Here is a 22,637-nt window from a genome sequence, read left to right on the forward strand (position 1 = left end):
AATAAAAAACTCGGAATTTCAAATGAATGTTGCACATTATCATCAACAATAATTTTTGAATGGCAGACATGTTTAATCTCTCTCTCTCTCTCTCTCTCTCTCTCTCTCTCTCTCTCTCTCTCTCTCTCTCTCTCTCTCTCTCTCCGAATGTATAATGAACTCAGATTCTAGACATCAAATAATTCTACACATTACAAAATATAGTCACTGTATTCAATTTATCGAATAAACAAAATCTTTTCAATTGAAGGCTTCAAATGTTCCTTTAATGAAACATGAAATTTACAAACAATGCAACAATGAACAAAAAGAAACAATTATGAGATGAATGTTTATCGTTTATGAACGAAAACAATATTCATGGCTGGTTTGTAAGGATTCCCTGTGTCTTTCTCTCGGAACACGCATTTAATTCCAAGCCTCATTCGCTCCAAACAACAAACCATGAAATAGGGTTTCGCTGTAAAACGTGGTTAATTAATTAAGATTTTATAAGGATTTTGCAGATCAAAGTAGGAAAAAGCAATTGCATGTACCGGCGGTTCAATTACACGCTTTTCCCAGATTCCAACTGCAACATTAGTGTGTTACACGTTTTTTGGTTTGGGCTGTATTCCTATTTATCGGAGTGTTTCCGACGCATTTTGTGCAATGCTAGGAATGGTCCTCCGAATTTCATTGTTTACAATTCATTACAAATATGGATATCAAAAAGAAAAAAAATGCTTTTAATAAATCCAACCCTTTTTTGTTGAGACTGAATGTTTCGCTAATTAAAACTATTCAGTTTTTGGATAGGAAAAATCAAATTGAGAGGCAAAGGATTATAAAGGGGCTAGATAATATTTGGTTCCAATATTTATCTTAATCTGCTCATCTTGATATTCTCAATTAGTCTAAAGTTACCACACTTACTGAAAAAATAAAAATTAACCAAGAATTTTGTTTTCATAACTTATTATATAAGGTATTACCGTAAAACCTTTGAAAATGTACTTAAATATATATTGGACTGAAATCAGAAAAAGTCGACCGTTTCGTAAACTTAACGAAGTTAAAATATTCTGATGTAGTCAAAAACAACTTTTAGGGGTTCGTAAAAACAGCAGGGTGTATACTTCATGCCTCCGATAGAATTCCATTACCAATAATTATGCATCATTCCGATTCTACACCCTTTGATCACCTTGTAAAATCCCGGCTCTCCGCTTACATCAATGATTACTCCACCTCAGATTGCAAAGAGATTGTCTGTTTACTTTAGAAATATTACAAAATTTGAATTAATATTTCACGGCGGGGAGCCCTCGGAAATCTGATCCCAAGAGACAAACGTATGAATGTTGAAATTCAAAGAAACTGATTACATCGAAATCATTAAACACTTAATATATGTATGAACACTTTTGGATTATGCGTATTTATTTTCGAGAGTGAATTAATGTACGAAGGATTATCTGTATATTACAAAATGGCTATCGTTCCCTGTAGATAGTCATCAAACAATGAGAAATTTACTTTGAATTTTATCTAATCGAATGGTTTGCAATAAATCCATCAACTTCTTGTTGAAGTTCAAAATGTTCAATATTTCTTCAATATGTTTCATTTGCAACAGAATTCATGTTACTACTATATGTATCTGAATTTTATATAATCTGAGAAATTGCGATCGGTTTAAATTTCGATTCAAATGTAAAAGTCAAAATTAACTTTTGAATCAGCATGAAAATATGCAAGATAAATCAAATGATAAAGTGTCGTAATAAATGGGTTTTTTTTCAATATACGATAGTTTTGACCCTTCCTTAATTTTTCCTACTAAATTGTAATTGTAACACTATAATGTGTTGAAATATCTTTGTATGGATGCTTATGAGATTTTAAAATTTCTTTCCATTATGGTAGTTGCAAACTTTTGAATCAACATTTTACACAGAAGAATCAAGCAGAATTGCATTAAGGGTGTTGCAACCTTAAGCTTTTGAACTTTGCTATCTTCATATCAAAATATCTGCATTGTGTCATAATTGTTTTTTGTGCTAATTACTTTTGCTTCTCACTGTCTGTTTTTGAAAATGGTACAGCAAATTTTAATGCACAATTAATGCTATGCTTACCGGAAGAAAATTGTTTCTTGTAGCTTACAATGTATCAAATGGAATAGCATAGACTATATTGTATCGTACTATGGCAACCAAGGGCTTTGGGTTTTAATTTGCTGCATTCGAACCTACTGACCCCAAAAACTACATATGTTGCATCTACAGAACAAATCAGAAGTGAAACACCCATTTTACCACTGATCCAATGATTTGGGTTGGTGCTGTGGTAGAAAGGAATGAAATACGTAGGGGGGGGGGGGTAATAGGATTGTTCTAAATATCTGGCGAGAGTTTGAAAAAAATGTACAACAAAATTAATACATATCAACGTATTACATGTATCTGAGATCCTATTTTTTACACATTGACTCCATTTAAATTGATCTTGTAAACTGTAATCATGTTCAGATCGTCTAAGACATTTCTCAATGGTAGTTATGCCTGATAACTTTACATAAGTAAAAAAGCCAGCTCCAAGTACTTCTTTAGATTTACTACATTATATTATAATTCATCTAGTAATAGCTCCTAATATCTCCTCATAAAATTGCAAATTTCTCTTTTAAAAGTTTAATGAGAAAAATTTGCAAGTGTAACGATGTATCGTATGTATACAATCAGGGGTTCATCACTCACTGTTCCTCTTCACAAAGCCTCCATAAACAGCCAAACACAGGCAATAAAACCATTAAAAAAACAAAATCTGAATTAGGCGGAATATTTTCGCGCGACCCAAAAGCGAGAAGGTATAAAAATCACGAAGGCAGAACTATAAAACAGCGAGCTGTGATAATGTATGCAGCAAAAGACATTAAATATGCGAATGATCGAAAGCTCAAATCTTGTTTCTGGTTCCGTCACGGTATGTTCACTGATCCGGAACAAATCTTCCAGTTAACAAAGAGAAGGGTCTCTTTATAGAAGAGACTTGATTTATACCAAGAGGTGACAATATGGTGCCTTTTCTCTGGCAGTCGATAAAATCTTTTCATTATGCCAGTTTTAGATCGGTTGAGAGATTACAGAATATGGAAATGGCCAATGAAATTTCATGGCACAAAAGACGAGATCCATAAATACTCCATAGGATTCTTCGGCAACAACAAAGAACCTTTCGATTCTAATCCGAGTTCTCTTCATTAGCATTTTCTTCTTCAAATCTTCATAAGGCGTCCATAGTGTAACTCAAATCAAAATTACTTCTTCTTTATTTTTTAAAAGAAATTTTAAAATTATGCATTAGATTTTATTGTCAGTAGTAGTTAATATAGTTTCGTGTCAAATTCATCAACTTTTTTCCGGATCTGATATAAAGCCTATATAAAATTCGTCTGGTTTAAAATAAAATATATTACGCCCAATTATCTTCTGTTTGAAGTTTTATTTACATATATGTATAAATTACGTTTTAAGTACGCAGAGGAATATGGCTAGTAATGGAAGTTTTCTTCTCAACAAACGTATCTCTCTATTTGAAACTATCTATAACCTTCGCCGTTCCCTCAAGTTACAAGCCTACCCATTTGATAAGTGAAAAAAAAAATTTGAATGAAAAAAATTCTATTTTAAACAAAAGAGTAGGTTTCAGTTGGCGAAACCAAATACGTTACTGTCAAACATAACAGCATTGCATATCCTTATCTATCGCATCAGAAAATCTAGAAATGCCAGTAAATTTAATTTCATTCCATATGAACTTTCCCAGCTGAATTCAGCCATATAATCAAACAAAGCCTCCGCTTGTCTGCATTGAGTGAGTGACAAGATTGTTTAACTGTCATACTTGGGAGAGCGGACAGTTATCCATCATCCTTTTGTCAAACCGTGAGGAAAAGGTCATATCCAGATACTACACTCGACGGGCATTTCCTTTTTTTATCTTTTTATTGTTTTGAAATTTTGTTATTTCATCTTTTTATTACCAGTATTATGCTAATTGCTGATCAGTCATATTTATAAATAACTGTACGTTAATGGAAATGTAACCAATTTGCGACCTCTGGTACTCACGCGAAGGCTGGTTGATTTGTAAAAGTATGAGGATGATTGACAATATTTACATGCATATGTAAGCGAGTGGGCAATATCTTAAGCATAAGAACAATTCAAGAAGAGTAAAATTAAGAAGACTGGTGTTGATTAACGAGTACATGTAGCAGGGTTGGTTCATTTTGCTTTGAGGGATTTTGGTTTGTTTGTTGTTGGGATGACAAGTTTTATTTCAAAAATATGTGTGTCCGTAAAAAAAAAAAAGATTTCACATTTGGAGAATACATTAACAGTTAGTGAATTCTGCCATTTTAATTTCAATCAACTGAGCTGCTGGTGATTTCTGCCATTTTAATTTCAATCTCCAACAACTTTAGCCTATTTACAGGCAAACTCCAAGAATAAGAACTGAATAATTACAATCATATACTGGGTATATGCAGCAGTGTTTCGATACTTTTAATTAAATATTTAGCAATGCTCTTTAAAACAAAAAAACTAAATCACCAGTCTCATTTGATAATATAGTCATTCAATTGTCGAAGCAGGGAATCCTGCATTCTACCGCTCGTAATAAAGGTGATATGGGACATCCGTGGATATTAAGGTTTATTAAAGTACACAATAAATAAAATACGTTCACTGTTTAAGCATTTTTAAATTTCATAATATCTAACCAAAAAAAAAACCCTCGGTTTTTAAAATATTTAGAAAGGTGAAAATTAAAAACTCCAGGGGGATTCAAACTCATGACTTTCAGATTCGTAGAGAACCATCCAACCCACTGAGCTACGATGTTAGATGAAAATTTTCAGAAAGAAACAATTTATAAATTTACACTTGATTTTATTGTTTATTTCGATAAATAGAACCTCACAACATGGAGGTGTCCCATGTTACCTTAATTCAAAGCAATGTACTCTTGTAAAAGTTCTTTGAATTAAAATGGTGAAAAAATTGAGTGTTCACTGACTTTGGTATACATTATGAAGAAGGACTTAAAGAAAAAGTAGAACATTGTGTAGAGTAAACATTGCTTTCTCTCTTTCAAAAGATGAAATAGTTTCCGATTGCATAACTAAGTCAACAGGTCTAGAGATATGTAAAGAAGCAATTCGAAGAAGAAACATTCAACGAACAGTATCTCATTCTTTATATTATTAAAATGTAAATATGTTTTTCGAGCAAACAAAATACTTTTTTGTATCTAATTCTCTACTTGTTTACTTTTTAGTCATGCATAAGAAAAATTACATAATTTCGATTCATTATGGCGATCTCCATATAATTTTTTGGATGTAAGAATCTAATATTTGTTTAACAATTATTGTTTTCTTCATTTTTTAATGTCTAATGAATTGGGAATTTATGCTAAACGTCTCCTCTAACCATCGTAAATTAGATATAAAACAAAAATCCTTACATTATTTCTCGTTTGTTGGTTTTTTAAATGTAAACAAGGAAACAAATTTAGATCGTTATTTACTTTCAGGAGACTAATTAACTTTTAGATTTATTTAGCATGTGCGGTGACATTGTCATAAACAACAATAAATTTCTATACTTTAATCAATGTAAACAATCCTACAAAACTCGATGTAATATGATAATCAAAGTGCTTTCATATCGAAAAAAATATTGAATCCAATAAAAAAACATTCATCAAAGATAAAATTATTAAAGTAACCTTTTAAATTACAAAGATTATCAAAGGTTGCACCAAATGATACAAAAATAACAAAGATAAAATATAAGATAAAAATCTTTCTTGGCTGAATGTCACCGTTTAAGAAGACTCGTTTGTTTTGTTGCAAATTCAGCCTAAGGCTTGCTGATTTGCTCTCAGTTTTCTCAGTACTTTGATCTTAATGTAATTATAAGATACTGTAATATCTGAATCACGAGTATTTAAGTGCGAGTTTTGGATTTAGTAGCTGTATGCAAAACACCAAAGACTCATTCTTCGTATTCTTCGTAGTCCCTCTGGATGGTTGTAAACGAAGTAAACTTAACATTGAAATTCCAACGTTTCTAGTGAAAAAATCATTTCAGAGGCCCCTCCAGTGTGCTAATTGTACATGTAAATGTGGTGCAAAAGCTATTCGTTCAGTTTACAGATGCACTGCCTTGCATATCAAAATCAATGCGATATAAAATAAGAGTGTCAAGTGGCACGTATCTCAGCGACAAGAGTATGACATTGTCATAGGTTGCTGATATGCCTTTATAATATTTTAATTAGGATTTTGTGGTATTAATAAATGATATTTGATTAACAAGAGCCATGCGCGTATCTAGAAAGGATCAGGAGTCCCACCCCCCCCCCCCCACCCCGCCCGATAGTAAAGTAGGCTTTGGACCATATCTGGCCCAACAAATATAATCTCCCCCCCCCTCCCCCCCCCCCCCCCCCCCGGCGGAAAAAAAATCTGAATCCGCACACGAGAGTTCACAGAATTTCAAGGGTATTAAAAAAGTTAACCCGTCGTTTGTTACAATGTTACATGCATACTGTCAATCGGGAACGATGTCATCTCTGTAGCTTTAGGGGGGAATTCGGGTTAGAAAACCAAAAGTCTCCCTAGAACAAGAACGATGCTTGACTTTCAGACATTGAAACGACTGGAGACAAAAAAATTCTGAAAAGAAGATCAAAAGAATTGATTTAAAAGTGAATCTTGGATCATCAATAAATATTTCCTATGAGATTGATAAATATAATTTTGGAACGAATAAAAAAAGCCATCGATTCTAGGCATAACTTATTTATTTTGTTTTTGTAGACAACCACTGTTTCAAGTGCAGTATATGTGCCCCCTAATGGTTTGTTATGTTTAAAAATGTATCAGGAACGATGGAGTACTTCATAGAACATTGTTGCAAATTTATAACTGATTGAAAATATAATATTTTTAATTGAATATAAGATTGGCTCCGCATGCGATTTAATTTCAGTATAAAAGTAAATTATGTAGGAAACGATTTAGAAAATTAATGTTTGCTATACACATAAAAATTTTTATATGTGAAGAATTTAAATTACATGTATAAAAGAAAGAAATGAGAAACCATTATCACGCACAGCCAGGTATGTTACAAACTATTATTCTAAAGTGGGACAGAATATAACCCCACTGCACATTAAGTGAGAAAAGCGCGGTGATAAAACTAAAGTCGCCAGACTATTCCAGCCGCCGGGGGTGTTATTTCATGATTTAAACCTTTAATTTGAAAAAGAATAAAAGTATATTCATGCAGTTATTTTCTATTTCATTAACTTAATGTGCCTCTAGTGCGCAGCTGTTTCAATGCGCAGCGTGGTCCCTCAGCATGCGCCAGCCATTATCTTTCAGTATAAAGCATAGACATCGCGAGCATACAGCACGCCGTACGAAATATAGGGGGATTGGACCAAGTCAAGGACAACCGCGCTTAATATACTTCAAAGGAGGACCGCTGGGATTTTCAGATGAAAAGCCCAGTGGAAATTTGTTGATACCTCATTTATTAATTTTCTGGATAGCCGAATTCTATTACGAGCTCTCTGGGTGTGAGAGATCGGATTGTGTGCCTATGTGATTCAATCTATACAGTTACTGAACTCAGAATTAAGTCTCAGGGCATTCACTTTCGTTTCCCTGTTAGTCCGTCCTCTGTCGTGCGGGATTATTTTCCATTAGCAACATACTTCAAAACAATGCACTTAAAATAGCATGGGAAACGCCCCCGAGAGCTAATTCTTCTGTACCACTACACCTATTGAGAAAGTACAAACTCATTATGTTTTCATTTTACCCTGAACATTTATTTTTCCACAGTGTCTTAACTACATACGATAGAAGTGCTATCTGCTTAGAAGCATACAGTGCTGTTATCTTGGGGGTATTTAGTTAGACCCAACTGTTTGCCTTGGGTGTCATCAACAATGACAGTTTTCCAGCTCCCGTATCTGTGTGTTCTCAAGTGTAGCTGTTCAAGTTTTGTAATTAATACAAACAACGATACCGATTAGAGTGATAGCGTATCAATTAAATGCATATGCTTAGTACTACATTCTATCGCGGAAGTGTCATGATGTGACAAGTTTAAGTACTTCCGCCGATATAAGTGTCCAGGCGTCTCAAAAAACATGTAGAGTCTTTCAACGTGAAATAAAACACTAAATGTGTATACAGAAATATAAACTATAAGATTATCCTCACCTCCCTTAAGTGAAAATATTTAGCTTTGCTAAAATCATATTGTTTTCAAACTTGGTTAAAAGATTGCGCAAATATTGCTAGATCTGTATATCTTCGGAGTGTGTTTTTTTAATGAACTGTTGGAATATTTGCATTTTTTTTTTTGCTCTAAGATTATGTGTTTAGATTACACGATGCATTGTTCGGTATATAGTCGATGAACGTTAGCTGTACATGTTTAAATGCATGCAGATCACTCTAAAATCAAACAACGGATGTACGGCGACCAATTTACATTAAAGACTAATAGAAAACGGGCGTAGGTCGCGTAAAAGGATTACAAGTGGCATTGACTAGACAGCATTTTGAAACAAAAGAAGGCGGATATACTTTTATACCACTTAAAGTTAGTTAAAACAACAAAAATCACTGCGCAAAATAGATGTCTTTTATGTCGTTCATTGAAAAGTAGCTTTTAGCCCCCCCCCCACCCACCCAGTGGAACAATTAAATGACAACTACTGGTCAATCCTGAACTACTAGGGGTTTAAAGACTTGACTTAAAACCGAAACCCTGGTATGCTCATGAACAATTTTCTTTTTTAGATCTTTATTAGATCTATGTTAAAAGAATATCAATCGAATACGCCACTTAAAAATTGTAAGATTATGGGAACAATAATTTTTATCAACGAGATACTCTTAAGATTTATTTATAACCTTAAAAAAGGACAATGACAATTCCGCGGTTTTTTGTTTTCGTTTTTTGTAAAGACTTGATGCTTAATTTTAATTCAACTACGAGAATTTAAAGACATTTTGTTGTTTTTTTTTCGATTTGAAGGGAGGGATACTTAATAAATCACATTTGTGTAAACGACCAAACACAGAAAATCAAGTTGCGATTATATTCAATGATTACATTACACTTCTGATATCAAAGTATGAAACATGAAGCGTGTAAAGAAAACAAAGTACATAATTATCATAACAGTACTTGTAACCTATTACAGGACCGTATTGCTGTACGATATTAATACTAGTGACAACATAGCATGGGGCATTCTTATAAAAAAAAAAAAAACTAGTCATCCGTGAACGGTGATAATTTCAAATCTGAATATCATGAACATAATATGTTGATGCACTGTGAAACCCTCGCGATATACATGTACATGCACTGACACATCAAAATATCATGAACAGCATAGCATGGCGACAAAACTATTACATTGAAACATTCACATACTGTTGACGTTGTGATATAATGATATAAAGAACTACTGCCTCACGCCGATGCGTCTCATTATGATCATGGAATTCGTCAACACACATTGACACTTTGGAATATCATGAAATAATACCACCGTAAGTTGATGCCATAGTTGACGCGTGAGACTATCACGACAACCATTACTGACGCGATGACGCGTCGGAATATAATGGAAAACTTCCACAGTAGGTTGACGCATCTAAAGATCATGAAAGCCATCATCAAACTGCGACGCTTTGGAAAAATACAATCGAGAACTACATTTAGAATTGAATGACTATACAACGATACAATACGTTATCATGAACAGATCATGAAAAATGCTATCATGTAACGCTTCGGAATATCATGAACAACTAAATATACATGTACCATGATAATACTTTGACGCGTTAAGAAATCGTGTATACTACTAGTTACGTATATACGTATACCGTAGGTATCTGTATTCGTTTGGATATCATTGAAATTCACAGCAATTTATTGACGCATCACTTTGCAGTCCTACTTCATTGCACCATGATTATAATCAATAAAATTATCAGATATTCGAACATATAAAACCCACGTTTACTTGATTAGCAACTAAAACTTAGCATAAAAGCTAAAAATCTGACTTCGTCAAATAATCTGGTAGCTTACATTTAGATTGGTAATACAGATAGCTTTACAAAGCCGTTGGTTTGGTTTGTCCCGTAATTGAGAGAATTCGACGTATATCTCTGACTAATTGTAAATGCACAAGGTAAGGACCGCTTTTAATAGCCAGTATACACACACGAAAAATCTCCTCGTATAAATGTTTTTTGCTCTGTCGTGCATAAAAACATTTGCATAAATCATGAATAAAGCCCTGTAGCTTTAAAACTACTAATTTTTTTTCTCAAACAACGACCGTGGTATCTACTTTTAGGAGTTTTAATTGAACAGCTTTATTGATGAAGAATCATTTTAGCTTTCGGTTCATTTACGTCCTATTTTGCTATGAATATGAATTGTTGCCATCCATAACTGTTGTTGCTTTTTTCCCTAAATTTCACATGAGAAATTTTATACGACTCTCGGGCTGTGAGTAATTGATTGAATTCACTATAAATCATCATTTGAATTCCCTTATGTTTTTAATGCTATCCGATATGAAAAAATTGACCGAATATCATAATTTTGTCATCCGAAAACAACACATTTTAATCATTAAAAAAATTCAAAACTGTACGCTTTTTTATGACCAGTTTTATCAAAACCTTGAATATTTATGTCCCGACCTTTTGAATATTTTATGTTTTTCGAGAAGATATCAATCAATTTTGACAGCAAAACCCTAAATGAAAATTGATAAATTTTCTATGCATGCCAATTCTAGTTTGTCGCTTACTAATGATGTGTTGTTAGAGTCTTCATAACTAGCTGACGATTCGACAGTAACAGCTTTATCGCAATTTGCAAGATTTGAATAGCCTTCCGTGTACGCATTATCTTCTGGTCCACTTAATGGAAATCACATTTATGTTAGTTCCATTCAGTTGCTATGAATGGGTTAGATAAGACCCATCTATGTTGGTATTACCAATTCCTATCCCTCGTCCGACCCACACACATATTGCTAATCTCAAAACATAAAGAAATTCCATATTGCAACGGCAATGTCACAAGAATGCCCCGAATCTATTTTGCTGATCATGCTGCTTTTTATATATCTTTAAAAAAAAAGCCAAAATAATTTGACAGCAATTTTACCCGAACCACGGTTCGAACTCGAAAAATTCTTAGAACGGGTAGGGAAAACTTTCAAATTTATGCACTTCTAGCGTGCTGAATCATTTAGTATGGCCTGATGGTGCACCGAAAGTCCTTGTGAACATAACTCACAAATAATTTCGGGGTAGATATATTCACTTCTTCTCCTCAGCCTCATTACGCTTTGCGCTGCCGGGTTGTATGGGTTGTTTCATCCCAGAAGAACAATAGTTGTCAGAACTCTTTTAAATTTACATCCTCGTATAGATAAGGCAGGTATCGCTACCTCTGTGATGTTACCATCATAAACCTCTCCTATAGCAATAGAAAATTCAATTTAAAAGCCACAGAAAGACTGAGATGTTTGCCAAGCTCTCGGACCAACTCGTATATTTGATAGAGGGTTGGGTAGAACCTTGAGAGATGATTGAGAGTGTTTCAGTCTTAATGCAACGCTTTGATGTTCGGTGTACTTGTGGAGGACCCTCTCCATTGGTAATAAAATGGGTGGCCTTAAATCAGACTATCATACCACCAATATGCACGTGATGAATAATGTATCGATATATTGTTATGAACCTGGCTCTTATTTACATGTCTTTGAGGAAAAAGGATCATATTGCACCCAAGTATAATGACTATACAAGAGAAAGTTTACATGCACTTGTCGCATTTCTCGAGAGGGGTGAAATGAACTTACTTAGATATTCATGGAATTAACTTTTAATTGGTTTTATTACACTGGAGAATAAATGGATTTTTTTTTCGGAGGGAATGGGTTTGGAATGATGGGTTCACATTTTTAAAAAATCATTTTGCAGAATTATCAGAGCTCTCGAAACGAAATCAAACATTAATCGTTTCAAACAAGTACATCGAGATTGCAGTACTACGTAAAAACAACTTAATTTAATACAGATAAATAAACACGCAAAACTCGGTGATATCTCAATCCATATCTATTCATCATCATAAATGTTATAAAACAAAACAACACGCGCTGCAAACTGAAATAGAATATATATGATATAAGATTTGAACATCTGATTCACACTAATGTTATATAGAGAAAAAGGGAAAACTGATACAAGAAGAAAAGAAAATGCAATATACTTAATGCTGAAAACATATGGCATCGATCGATATCACTGAAAAACTATCATAATAGAGGGCCCTTTGAAACAATGTAATTGAGTTCAAAAAGAATTCTAAGTATAACAACAGATGGGTGTCTTGCCCACTCTATTATATAGGAAAAAGTATCGTTGTACACTGCTCTGTTTGTCTAAATAAATTCTCTGCGTTTCATTATCATTTCAACACAGTATTAACGGACAGAAAAATCCAAGCAAACGGCTTTTCATCTTGGAAACATTAGCGGAGTTACATGTTGCAATGTAGCGGAGTGGAAAAATAGTTCATTGCTATTTCCCGATCGCGGACGTACGAAACACCTACTGCTATGGAAATCAAAGCATCGGGCGAGAGTCTTTATTGCAACAATATGGTTTACATGGGATCGTAATCTATCGTAAACGACCATTAGTTTTATTGAGAATTTTCGCGGCTCTATAAAATATCAGTTTGTTTACATTCCAAATAAACAAATGTTTCAAAGCACATGTAAAAAGTGTTGTTCATCGCCACGTGCTGTATGAAGTTATCTTCCAGTGCGCGCATGTCATAGCACGTGATTTTTGTCCGGATTCGCGTAGTTTGGTGCTAGCGTCCTGGCCAATCTCTGGAGCATTTGCAAATTAACCAAATGTTACTAAGAATTCAAAACAGAGATGCTGTTAATGAAGTCGTATTGTCTGTTAAACTTGTGAACAATGCAAGATGTTCAAACAGGACTTTTGAAGTTTAATATCTCACTTCAAACCAGTATCATTCGTAACAGGAAATTATTCGTAAACTTGTAAACTCCCTACTCTTTATGAAGAGGAAGCCGTCTGATCTGTTAAATAAAACCCTTTTCACGTCTGATTATTCAATTTACTTGCAGCTGTTTTAGAAATTCAGAAGCGTACCTAATCATAAATGTACTTGAGGTATGAAATCGTAGCCCCCTCTCAGAATTCTCTTGCTATCATTTTCAATACAAGTGGTAACCCACTTCAACTTGATCAAAGGAACCCATTTTCTGGCAAGAACATCCTTATGATCACAAATCCTTGCTCTGTTTTTTAATGTTTCGTCCTTGTGCTCTGCAAAATAGTATCTGCTCGTCATTACAGGTCCTTACATTATGAAAGGTTCTAGATGCAAAGTGTTTGCTTTGGGTTTGTAAATCGGAGCAACAGCTATAGCAATGATGGCGGTAAGACATCATCCATTGTCGCTTGATCATTTGAAGAGGAAATTTAATGAGGTTTGGAGAAAAGAACGACAGTGTGCTTTTTTTGCATTGCCTCATTTTGCTCGGTAAATTGCTTATCCCTGTCCGCCGAAACTTCAAAGGACCGTCTTGTCATTGTTAAAGTGTTCCAATGAAATATTTTGATTGATAGATCATCAGGGTTTGTGCCTTGTACAGCGTATATTTAAAAAACCGGGTTTTCTAAAATGACGTTTTAGATTTTCTCTTGATGATAAACCAGGTCCATATGATGATGGTCAAGATAAAAAAAAATTGTTGTTCAAGATTTTTAGAAAAATATGATGTGTTACCTGACAATTTTGTGGTCAAGATAAAAAACAGATTTGTGGACGTCATTCATTTGATATTGCACAATACATTCCGTTATCTCACTCACTTATATTACTCATCATTTCAAGTACCCAGTACTTGTCCTTGTGCATGGAATCAGCTTATACACTGTAGAATGTGCAAATAAATTCAAAGTACTGACGGTTGTCTTCTTCAAAAAAGGGGGGTGCTATACTGTGTAAAAAGTTTTCGTAAAAACCCAGACCTAGAAAACAAAATCCAAAATCATAGGGTCAGACTAACCCCACTCTACCAGAACTGTCCCTGTTCTTTGCAAAAAGGAAATTATCAGTAATTGGGCACAAGACATTAAACACGACTATTACAATTTCTTAACAAATATAAAACCTCGGTGTGTTTTAGTATCTGAATACACCGGTTGTTTCGTTTTTAAAATAGACCAGACCTGCAGACTCTTCGCAGTTTTATTGTGGCCGCTTATTCCACTCATAAACAGCTTTTGATAATGCATATTTATTTATTTATTTTTTACAAGGGGGCCAGCTGCATGCTTTGAAATGAAATATTCACGTCGATAGAAGCTAGGATTTTTTATACAGCTCGGGAGCAAGGTTTAAAAGGGCACGCATTCATCAAAACTCATCTTGTTTGGGAATGTCAGTTTTTTTATGTTAAATTAGCATGAGGCTGTATTATTGACTGTGTCAAAGCATGTATTGTGGTGGCTCTACGTACACCGACTACATTGTATATTACCAAAATTGACAAAAAATGCATTACATGGGTCTATCTAGAGTACTCAGTTAGAGAGGTACTTTGATGTATGTATTGCGCAACATTATTCTTTATAGTTATAGCCTTTCTATCTCCCTTGTCATTCTAACTAAGAGTGTTGTGCCACTTTGTAAGCAACTGTATGGCGTATATTTTTACATGTACTTTAGCATTTCTAGGCCTAAAAGTGTAACTTCCCTAGAAAAAACCCATTAACAATAGATCGGTTTGTGCTCCAAACCTTTTAAAAGAGACCTTAATTTATAGTTGCTTTGATCTTTGCAATCCGTTACATGTTAGGCTCCCACTAAATTCCTTGATACATATGAATGACATCGGGCCTTTCGGTGGTAGTCTTCTAAAGAATTGGTTAATAAAGAAATTGAATATAGACTACTTCTGTTCATAACGAATTCGAGAGGTCCTCATTGTGCATGTCTCATTCCGGAAACTCATAAAAAGTGTGTGTGTCTAGATCTGTGATATACAAGAGACTGTCTACAGGAGTACAGCGTACAATCGTGGGAACCAGGTACTTTGTACGTGTACACTGCACACCCACAACTCCATACTGTACACTGCACACCCACAACTCCATACTGAACACTGCACACCCACAACTCCATACTATAGACGCACGATCAATTAATGCACTGCATACAGCTTTGAAAAGATGACGATTGATATCATTCAAGATGCATGGACTCTTGTAGAAATCCAACATGTTACGAATTACATTAAACAAGCAACTGTAAATATTCTAATGTCTCATTAATAATGTTTGGAAGACAAACCAATGTTTTGTTGATTCATTTTATTTATTTTTTTTTAAGGGATAGGTTAGGGGGGTGGGGGGGGGGGATCGGCTACACTCTTTTATATGCTAGAGTACGTGTAATGTTTCTATCAGCACATCGGCACCAATCTAACATTATTACTGGACCATTGCAAACAAATGCAACCAGAACCAATATATGCACACTATGAATAATTAAATGATAAATACAAATATAGATATTCTAGTCTATATCTGTACACTATGGATTTCCCATCTTCCGGCTGGAATTTGATTTATGTGCATGCAGAAATGCAAATCGTCAATCCATCATGTTCGTCTCCTATAGTTTCCAATTCGGTTCCAAGAATTGATGATCATTTTTTTTCTTGCCAAATCCGATGCGATGTACGGGAAAGGGAATCCGTGAGAGCCGGGAATAGACTTAAAGTATGACTTATTAATCTATCCTTTTTTGGATCTTAATCTTCCAAGGATCATTCTTCAAATTTATGGGGAAAAGTTAATATCATAAGATATACATGGGTTGTCTATGTATACCAAAGAGAGAGAGAGAGAGAGAGAGAGAGAGAGAGAGAGAGAGAGAGAGAGAGAGAGAGAGTTTTTTTCTCTTGATTTGTTGTATACAACACATATACATGTTCTGTACATGACTGACACGTACATTTTGTACTGCGTCCCCACTGGCGCTTACGTAGCCTCGCCGTCTACAAGCAATCTGAATAAATGATGAAACTCAGGCGACACCAGCACATACCCTACATATAGGACTATCTGTTTTTACCTGTGTGCATCACTTGGATATATGTTACCTTACCATTCACCTGTAATCAAGCTCAGGACGATGATCCTTACGTGCGTTAGATAATTTTCCTATTGATAGTAACTGCATTTAAATGAAATAGATATTGTTGAATCTTCAGGGTGCGGGATTTAGAGTACTTTTGAGAATTGTGTACAGTAAAGAGATAATTCCACGAGTCGATCGGTCGTTATCTGTAGTGTGACCCAGTTCATTAAGAACTTATAAATAATGCATTGAGTTATTCAATGTGCGTGAGAGAGAGAGAGAGAGAGAGAGAGAGAGAGAGAGAGAGAGAGAGAGAGAGAGAGAGAGAGAGAAACTGAAAAGAAATTAGGTCAATTACTTATATGTATGTTTCAAAAAAATGTTTGAGTAGCATATATGTCACCAGGTTAACTTTTCACCACCTGTTACATATAATCTATCATTAGTTTTTTTTTTTAATATACTTCTTGAAACAAATACAAAATCTCAGGCATAAAAACAATGCCATCTGTGTTAACTTAATATAGATATTTCCATGTACCGTAATTATGCAAGACAATATATATATATTAGGTCTGACAGTCTAATTTATCAGTACATTTAAATCAACGGCGTATTCCTTGAACCCTTCTCCTTTGTTAATACACCAAATGTTGAGCGAGAATGGATCAAAGGAGACTTAGGGTTGTGTGAGAGAATGTCACTTAGGTACTTGTAGGAAAAGTAAGCACATTGGGATCGGAGTAGAAGCCTACGAGATACAAAGAATCACATTTACATATTTACTAAAGTCTATTTGCCCATATTGCGCTCATTTATTCAAACGCCAGATCATGAATGACATTTCTCAAAGAGTAATACCAGTCATAACGAGAACGGGATAATAAAAAGACAGATTTCGAAAATATTAAAGACAGCGGTGAATGCAAATTGAGGGGAGAATATGCAAACCTTGAAGTACATAAAAAGGTGCTGGAACAATACCGTTAGATGGTCCCGACCTCTATAAGACTTCCCGGCGTTCAATCATTATACTCGCTCATTGATTCTCGGCAAAAGTAGGACATTATGAAAATATATATTTATTCTCACAGACAGAGAAGGAATTTTTTGTTTGCAAACCCACAGTCAATTTCCATCTCCTTAGAAAAATACAAATGTGTCGAGGAGGCTCGCGTCTTCGTAAGATCAAAGAATCATTATTATGTAATAGCCTGAACGCCAACGTTTAAAGTCGCATCATATTTGCTTACGATTAACTTCAAATAAATGTTGTGGTGGAATGGTTATACTGAGGTAGTTTTTTTCTTCTCTATCGGCGAATGTTTTGATCGATTTCTCTGGCTCTCGATATAACTGCGAGATCGTTCAAAGCGATGGGACAGAGGCGGACACTTCTCCCTATCTGTTCCAGTTGTATACAACAGTATGGTAGCTGGGACCTATTGAAAGATCTACAGGAAAAAACTCCAGTTATATCTCGTCATCAGCAGCAATGAAACCTCCAAGATCAATACTAAAAACATGCTTAATGTCTTCTATTTCTAATCGTGGTTTTCCAATTTTTTTCTCTCTTTTCAGCAAAGATCTCCATTTCATATATTTACGTCATCTAAAGGAACAGCTCTCCTCATCAGTATTGCGGAAGGTTACAAACTATATTCCATTTTCTGTAATTGGCTAATATATCCCATTCATTACGCCTTTTTGCCGTCGGGATATAGATTTACATATGTATACGTAAAATTTTGTTTTCCTTTTCTAACATGGAATTTCCTCCCATGGAAAGGCTTTGAAGTAGAAAGATATAAACACTAAAACCTTTCAATGCAGAAGTTTAAACCAGCAACACATAAAAATTAAATTGCTTTACTAGTTTTTATCTAAAATAAATACCTTTCCAGAAACGCAATGTTAAGAGACATTTTTCGGTCACCCTGCTACTCTAGACTAGCTAAGAGATATTTTCACGTGGTCCATGTTAAAACCTTCTATCTTCTCCTACAGTGTTGAAACGATATGGAATGTCACTTTTCTGAAGTTTGAATAAACACCAACATCGAGAACTATTAAAAGGATTTAGGAATGTTTTGTCAGATAAATATGCATATAAATGTCGATTTAATTTTGCACAAGAAGCATACAAAGATTAGCAACTTTCCGGCAATTGTTGGTCCATAAAATACCATCTAGATAAGCCCTTGTAACTAAAGCACGACACTAGCTTAAATTAAAGATTTTAGCTGACTGGGAGAATTTCAATTTTTTCAACTTTATTTGAGAAAAAGTATTTTAATTAGAACTTGTCCTTGTATTCGAAATTTGATTCATTGTAGATCTACATGACAATTTATGAATGTCCAGGACCCAAATTCACAATTTTGGCGAATGAAATTATCACAAGTTACGTGTGATGCCAATGGACCACAATTCAACAATAAATTAAATTCAAAACTTTGATTTTATATGTTCTATCTTACTTGTACAACTCTGGAATAAACGTAGCTTGTCAGTTAACGTTAAAAATTTAAATGAAATCTACCGTACATACATGTTATTTGTCTGTATACTAATTAATAATTCAAATCAAAAACAATATTCAGTGAAACGAGAAACAGCTTCTTGCATATTTTGTTTTCTACCATCTATCCATTCAGGTGAAGAATGTAAAAACAAAATCTGTTTTGCTGTGGGTTATAAGCGGCCATTAAGGAATGCGATCAGTAACCGCAGAAAAATCACCTTCGGCCAGAGAGAATTGGGAAGACTAATTACATGCTACCTTAGTAACCTTACTGAGTGCAAGCAAAGCAATCCAACTTCAAAGTTTCTGTTTTATTGTAACAATATTGTTTTCTTACAATACCAACAATGACAGTGTTACACCATTTGGTAACATTAAATATAGGCAAATTAAAGGAACAAAACGACAAATAAAAATTTCAAACGATTTTTTGGTTCAGAAGTAAAAAATAAAATAAAATTAAAAACATGCGTTTGGGACATTTCCAAAAAAGTGTGTAATATATGGAATATTATCTGTTAGTCGAAAGTAGTTCTGCAAAGCAGTACAGGTAAATTAATTTCTAGTTGAAGAAGAATTATTTCCGCAAATAAAATGTAATGAATTTACACGGAATTCTTTTTAAGTTGTTTTGTAAGAGGTAATTAATTCATATCACGTTCATTTACGATAGAAAAACTGTCAGAACAATGGAATGGTAAATAGATAAATTTACATATTGAATTTTAAAGAAAACAGTATAATAACTTGCTAGAAATCAACAGACTTGATTTCTTTTAGCACTGACTAGAAAATTTGAAATTCAATCGTGAAATAATTAGATTTTGATCCGCAATTGACAAATTTTTTTTCTGAAAAAAAAAATGTTATCATCAAGCGGTCAATTAACGAGTAGTGTTCTGTTATTGCCTAGTTGTCTAAGTATCTTTCCATTGTGGGTATTTAAGCATACCCGGCTCGAGTTACCAATAGGATTCGCGGCGAGTACATTCGATATTGCTGTACATAGCCCATATCCAGGGACCCTTCCCGACCTCGCCATTGTGCTAACCCCAAGCTGTAATTTTCAAATGTAATCTGAGGCTTTGATTAAAGGTGCTTGTAAACTATCTATTCAGTATTCCCTCTTTGAAATGGATCTTGAACACAAACCTTGCTATTAGACTTGAACAACACCGTGCAAAAAATGTTAACGAGTTTTTCAATAATAATGAAGACACTATTTTTTAACAAGCGTTATTGTGGATTGTCCCGAACAAATGTTTTTAGAAATTGTAACTTAATATTAATACAGCGCGAGGATTTTTCCCCAATTTCTAATAAAGTGGAAACTTGATGGAAAAAAATAAGTGTGTCCATTGAATAATGCATTGAACACTTGTTCTATAAAAGTAAACAAAAGAAGTTCCTGAAAGACAAAAAATAAAATGATAATAAAAATTTCAATAATCATTACGCGTTATCTTAGACCCTGGACCCTGAAGATTTTGAGGAGACTTTGGGTCCATGGTGTGGTTTCATCACAATCACTGGGGCCGGGTGGTACCCGATGTTACCACTGCCCCCGAGATTAGATTTCCGGCGGGTGAAGCGATTGGAGAAGAAAGTTTTCCAGGAGTTGAGAGTCTTGGAGCTCCACACCCACATGCCGCTTGTTATGCCTACCACAAGAGACATGAAAATCTTTAACATGTACACTTCCACTTGGGGGATAGACTGAGTAAGCCCACAGTCTGTGCCCCCTTCTTCAGTTCGACCACAACTTAGCAGTTTTGAAGCTGTTAACCACACATCATAATTCACTCTCTCATAGAAATAACACCCTATCACACAAGTGGCCGGCACCGTATACAACACTGAGAAAATGCCGATTTTGGCCATAAGTTTTTCCAATTTGCGAATATTGGTTCCATCCTGTTTGAGATTGTTTCTGATGCGAAATAAAGACACAAATCCAGACAGAATAAATAAGGTTCCAAGGAGCAAATACACAATCAGAGGTGCTAAGACAAATCCCGTTAATGCCTTAATGTCTTGGTTTCCTACATAGCACAGACCCGTTAATTCATCCCCGTCCACTTTCCTCATGGTCAAAATAATTATGGTCTTTATGGACGGGATGGCCCAAGCGGCCATGTGGAAATAACTGCTAAGGGTCTCTATTGCCTCTTGTCCCCATTTACGCCCTGCAGCCAGAAACCAAGTTAAAGTGAGAATAACCCACCAAAGTTGACTAGCCATTCCAAAGAAATACATGATGAGGAACACAATGATACACCAGGTGCTGTCCAAGCCTTCCTGAATTATAAACTCCGTTCCATCAATGGTCCTGTCACATGAAATGGCATTAGGGCCCGTTATGGCTCGGATGAAGAAAGCGAACGAGTAAATGGCATAGCACATGGATAAAAAGATGATGGGCCGTTCCGGGTATTTGAAACGACTGGTGTCGATGACAAAAGTCAGAACGGTGAAGACGGTGGATAAACAACAGAGAGACGCCCAGCCCACCGTCCAGTATTCGGCGAACTTTTTGTCCGCCTGCCGGAACATCACGTCAACGTTACACCGGGCGGCACACGTCGAATTGTCCGCCCCCGTGTCCACTCGGACAAATCGGTCCGGACAGGTCTTCTCCATGGGAACCTTCGGAAAAATTTTATTGGAATCTAAGGATCCGACCTTCCTTTTCGTTCCGATCGACGGCTTAGATACTTTTATTTTCGTTAAGATGTTGATCCAATCTGCCGGGTCCTTTTCTTTGTCAAAGATCCCGGCCCCGTCCGTAATTTGTGGGTCATCCGTCATATTCGGAGCTTCCATGCACAGGTTATTTGGCTTGGGGTCATCTTTTTGAGGCAGTTTAGAGCAGTCTAACATTGGAGGCCACTCAAAACTGAATTTAGTCAATATCGGTGCACACTTACTTTTAACTTCTAAACACATGGAGCGACAAACTGGAATAATAAGTGTTTCGTCTCCCATTTCAGTGCACATTGGCGCGAACTGAGAACACAGAAAAAATCTTAACAGTCTCGAACATCCAAATTGAACCAAAGGTGTAAACTCATGCACCTGTATAGCTGCATCTTTTTGATTTGTATGTCCAATTAAATTCGGCATTCTTGTTAAGTTGTATCTCATGTCCATACACATAGGTATGGTGATTCTCTCGCAACGTGCGTGACGATGAGAAATCTGTCCCCTTACCCCCGGGACTAGACCACAGTTCAGGGCAAGGATGAGAGAAAGCACCCACGTGTGCATTGTCACAATATTAAATCCTTAACGGTGTTAAAAATTTTTTTCGTTTACTCCATAACGCAGAAAAAAATCTACACAGGGCAGTTTCCGTGTGCAGATCAATAGAGCAGCGATACCATATTGTGCCGTTAAGTGTATCATCGATGTAAAATGAACAGACACTGCGTTTGTGGGAGCGATACACCGATCTAATGTCAACCGGAGCAGTCGACCGGAACAGCACAACACGTTGTTTCAAATCCCTCCGCCGTGTTTACAATTTCTCTCCCATTAATCTGGTCAAAATAAATTTACAAACGGATTCTAATCTATAAGATAGATAGAGTCCTATAAGTCGAATAAAGCTAAAACACTTTCCAACCGCTGTCAAATCCCCAGTGTACTTTTGTCCGCATGCACTACTTCTTTATATTAAAAAATATACAGTTCGTTTATCCTTCCGCCGGTTAAGGTAGGCGGTACTACAGCCTTTGATCTTGTCGCGAGCGAAGAGCCCCAACGTCAATCATGGAGTTTTAAGCATTCTCTCGACA

At 35.3% G+C, this 22,637-nt stretch overlaps 1 protein-coding gene across 1 annotated transcript; it reads right to left on the reverse strand.

Moving 5' to 3' along the window:
• Positions 1-19,136: 19,136 nt before the first annotated feature.
• Positions 19,137-22,413, reverse strand: LOC128184656 (frizzled-9-like). The gene has a single exon (XM_052854219.1). It carries the CDS (start codon positions 22,105-22,107, stop codon positions 20,305-20,307), a length of 1,803 nt encoding a protein of 600 aa, XP_052710179.1. The 5' UTR covers positions 22,108-22,413; the 3' UTR covers positions 19,137-20,304.
• Between the last annotated feature and the right edge of the window lie 224 nt (positions 22,414-22,637).

This window comes from Crassostrea angulata, chromosome 5, assembly GCF_025612915.1.
Source record: "Crassostrea angulata isolate pt1a10 chromosome 5, ASM2561291v2, whole genome shotgun sequence".
Classification (NCBI taxonomy): Eukaryota; Metazoa; Mollusca; class Bivalvia; order Ostreida; family Ostreidae; genus Magallana; species Magallana angulata.